Genomic DNA, 3,400 nt, shown 5'->3' on the forward strand with positions numbered 1-3,400 from the left:
TTCAAAAGTTAATATATGCACATAAATACAGAAAATTTACCCTATATATACACTGTAATTTTTTGCCGAGGGTGTTCGGGTCACTTACACGTAGATCCGCCTCTGGTTTTGATGGTTTAGATTTTTCCCTTTGATGGGTTTTCCTTTAATCATAAATTGAGTTTTAACGATTCCAATTTCACACCTTTTTCTATTGTCAAGAAAATTACCAAGGGAGCATGCTTCATGAAATTACGGAACAATTCATATGTAGAAGATAAAGAGTATTTGCTAGCTTACTAAACATAGAGAATAAAAGTTACTTCCTCTCTTCTCTTTTATTTATTCATGACACTAAAAATAAATTCTCTTTTGACTAGTTCATTTTACCAATTCAAAGAGAATTAATGTTTTTCCATTTATATTTTTTCATTAAGTAACCATTTTCCAATCTAATTGGAGTAATATACTCCCTCCCGTCCAAAATAAATGAATTTCTAGCACTTTTTCTTTGATTAGAAATAAATGAATTTTCAAAGCCCAAAGAGGTACTAGTCAATTTTTTTCAAAGTTACCCTTCTCTTAAATGAGTTTTTCAAATTTTAACATTGACTATTTTTACTTTTAAAAAACGTTTGGGAAAAGTAAAAGGATAAGATAATCAAATGACTCTTTAATTAATTACATTAATTAACTTTCTTACACACGCCCCAAAAGTTCGCTTATTTTGGATGGGAGGAAGTAATAGTTCATATTTAGATTTCTAAAATATTCTTAATAAGGATAATTTAGTAAAATATACACTCAATTAATGTTCTACTAAGGGGAGTGTAAAATGCAAACTAGACAAGTAAAGAAAATGGAAAGAGTAAAATGAAAACCCTTAATAAATTCAACCAGGATTTATATATAACGACAAATCATGGAAGCAGTTACAACTCTTAAATAGCAAAGCGATAAACAGTGTAACCACCTATACATTAGCATGCCCTCATCTGATATTACATTATAAGTTCCCCCTTTACATCTTTCTACCCCTTTGGCTATTTGGGGCAAAGTTTCTCTTCGTACAAGGCCAAAATACACCTAGAGCTTAAATCTTGGTGCATTATTTTTTTTCTTTCTGATATTAGTTTCTTAAGCCAATCAGCAAAAGCATAAATAGGTTACGTTGCATAATGGACGTGGATTAATTTTCTCATGTTGTTAGTCCAACTTCTTGCTTATTACTAAAATCCATTTTTTCATGAGCACCATCAACTTCTTCTTGCTTTTTCTGATCATCAGCTTTTTCTTGATTCTCCAGCACCACCACTTTAATGTCAATGACGACTTCTTTCAGATTGTTTAGATTAATGTCGGGTAGGACTTGTTGCTTTCTGTTTCTGAAGATCGCGTACAGTATCATCTGTGCAATTCCGAATAAAAATCCTAGAATGTTTGGCGTCTGTTCATCCAATAACAAGGAAAATTAAAAATATGTTAGCGTATAAAAGTTGAACGAATTAACTTCTATAGGCATAAGTCGTAAAATTATTTTCGTCTGATCAAATCAATTAAAAGCTAACTACATATAACTATCCATAAAATTAAAATTAGAAAAATAGAAAATAAAGCAGGTTACTTACTGCAATGTACATGTCTTTTATCAAAAAACCATAGAAAAACCATATGATGGCGCAAATTGTGAGGAAGAAAGAAAGTGGGAATGGCATGAACTCAACGCTCTTTGTTTGGATAACACGTTTCTGCAAAAAGAAAGAAATGCTTATATTAGGCAAAATTTAAAGAATATATAGTTGAAGTGGTGTATATATATAGTCGATTTGATTTTCAGTTAATTTTCTTACCAACGAACCACAGAATGTAGAAATTTGCAAGCGCGACAATTTATCATATGATATTGTAATTAATTTAACGTACCATAATGCTAAGAGGAGCAGCAAAAACGATAACAGAAAATACAGCACAGATCCAACCGACGATGTTGAGTCGCGTGTCACTTTTGGCGAATATATATGTCAGGCCGACGATTGCTCCAAATAATCCTATGTTAAACAAAAGCAGCAGCTTCGTAGTGTAAATCTGCAAATCATCCGAAAAAATCAATAAATATTTCACTTTGTACTCATAATTTCAAAAATGTAAGAAGTTTAGCGGTACTAATATAAATCTTGAACCCTCAAATATAAACATTGAATTGTATTATAACCTTGGCCTCTCTGGTGGCATATATCAAGAAAATTGTGAGATATATCAATTCAATTGCTGTTCCGAAGCTGTTAATGGTTATCAGCAAAGTGCCATTATTTTCTTTGAGAAAAGCATAGTACAAATAAAGCATGGCACTGAATAGCGAAACCGAATAAGGTATAGACTGGAATCCTTCCGTGGATTTTCGCTTATATATCCTATAGAAAGTTGGTCTGTAAATAAAGAAAAGTTGCACATATATAAGAATATTATTAAGGCATAATCTTCAGAATTAAAAAAACAAATAAGAAACTGGATCGAGGAGACTTGAACTCCATCTTACATTGGGGACAAGTACACCAAGAACGACACCCCATTTCCTGAAAAAGACCAAGCAAAAAGTATAAAATTGGTAAAAAGATGTGAGTTATAATGGAAAGGTAGAGGCATGAAGAATTAATTAAGTACCAAGAATGCCAAAAACAAAGGCCAACTGAGAAGCAGTGAACGCCATTCTTGGGTGTACTGGTGATAAATACAAGAGCTAACTGGAGAAAAGCCTTAAACCATGAGGGAAAACAAAGTGTTGAGACAACGTTTATATAGAAAAAAAAAAGTGAGATATTGCTGATAAAGATTGCTTGCCACTTGAAACTACTGCCACTTTTGGCTTTGAGCTGTCCAAATATCATGTTGAAAATCGACGTGGTTTTAAATGTGAACAATATAATATACTTAATTCAATTCCTAGAAGGTTAATTAATTAAAGTAGGTAATTTTGCCGAAAGTCACAATTTTGCTTGAATGTTACTCATGTACGATATATCTTTTCTTACCAAGCTACTATTGTTTGTTATTTAGGTGCTAGCTAGCTAGTATAAATTGAACCATATATGTGGTCCGTTGAAACGAGGAGTAATTTGGATAGTATATGGTTGAAATTGGAAAGAAACTATTCGAAGTTGAATTTTAATTTCCAAAAAGAAAAGAATATCCGGAAGAGCTGATTAGAGTATTATAAAAAAATAAAAAAAAAGGATACATATACTGTCAATTTTCTTTACCTGTTGCTCATCTTGTTTGAAAAACTTTGAATCTATGATATTATTTGAATTAAAGAAAGTATTTTCATGAAAAGTCAAAATTTATCGTTTATAATTTTAAATTTTTAACGTCTTCTTTGCAACACATATATCACTAAACTAGTTTCTCGACACATGCGTTGCAC

General features: G+C 31.6%; 1 protein-coding gene across 1 annotated transcript; it reads right to left on the bottom strand.

The window, feature by feature from the left end:
- Positions 1–866: 866 nt before the first annotated feature.
- On the bottom strand, positions 867–2,763 carry LOC132610286 (bidirectional sugar transporter NEC1-like). The gene is made up of 6 exons (XM_060324597.1): positions 2,641–2,763; positions 2,516–2,552; positions 2,192–2,405; positions 1,903–2,064; positions 1,608–1,727; positions 867–1,426 (listed from the first exon to the last, which is right to left on the bottom strand). The coding sequence occupies exons 1-6, from the start codon at positions 2,684–2,686 to the stop codon at positions 1,178–1,180; spliced, it is 828 nt and encodes a 275-aa protein (XP_060180580.1). The 5' UTR covers positions 2,687–2,763; the 3' UTR covers positions 867–1,177.
- Positions 2,764–3,400: the final 637 nt, after the last annotated feature.

This window comes from Lycium barbarum, chromosome 9, assembly GCF_019175385.1.
Source record: "Lycium barbarum isolate Lr01 chromosome 9, ASM1917538v2, whole genome shotgun sequence".
NCBI lineage: Eukaryota > Viridiplantae > Streptophyta > Magnoliopsida > Solanales > Solanaceae > Lycium > Lycium barbarum.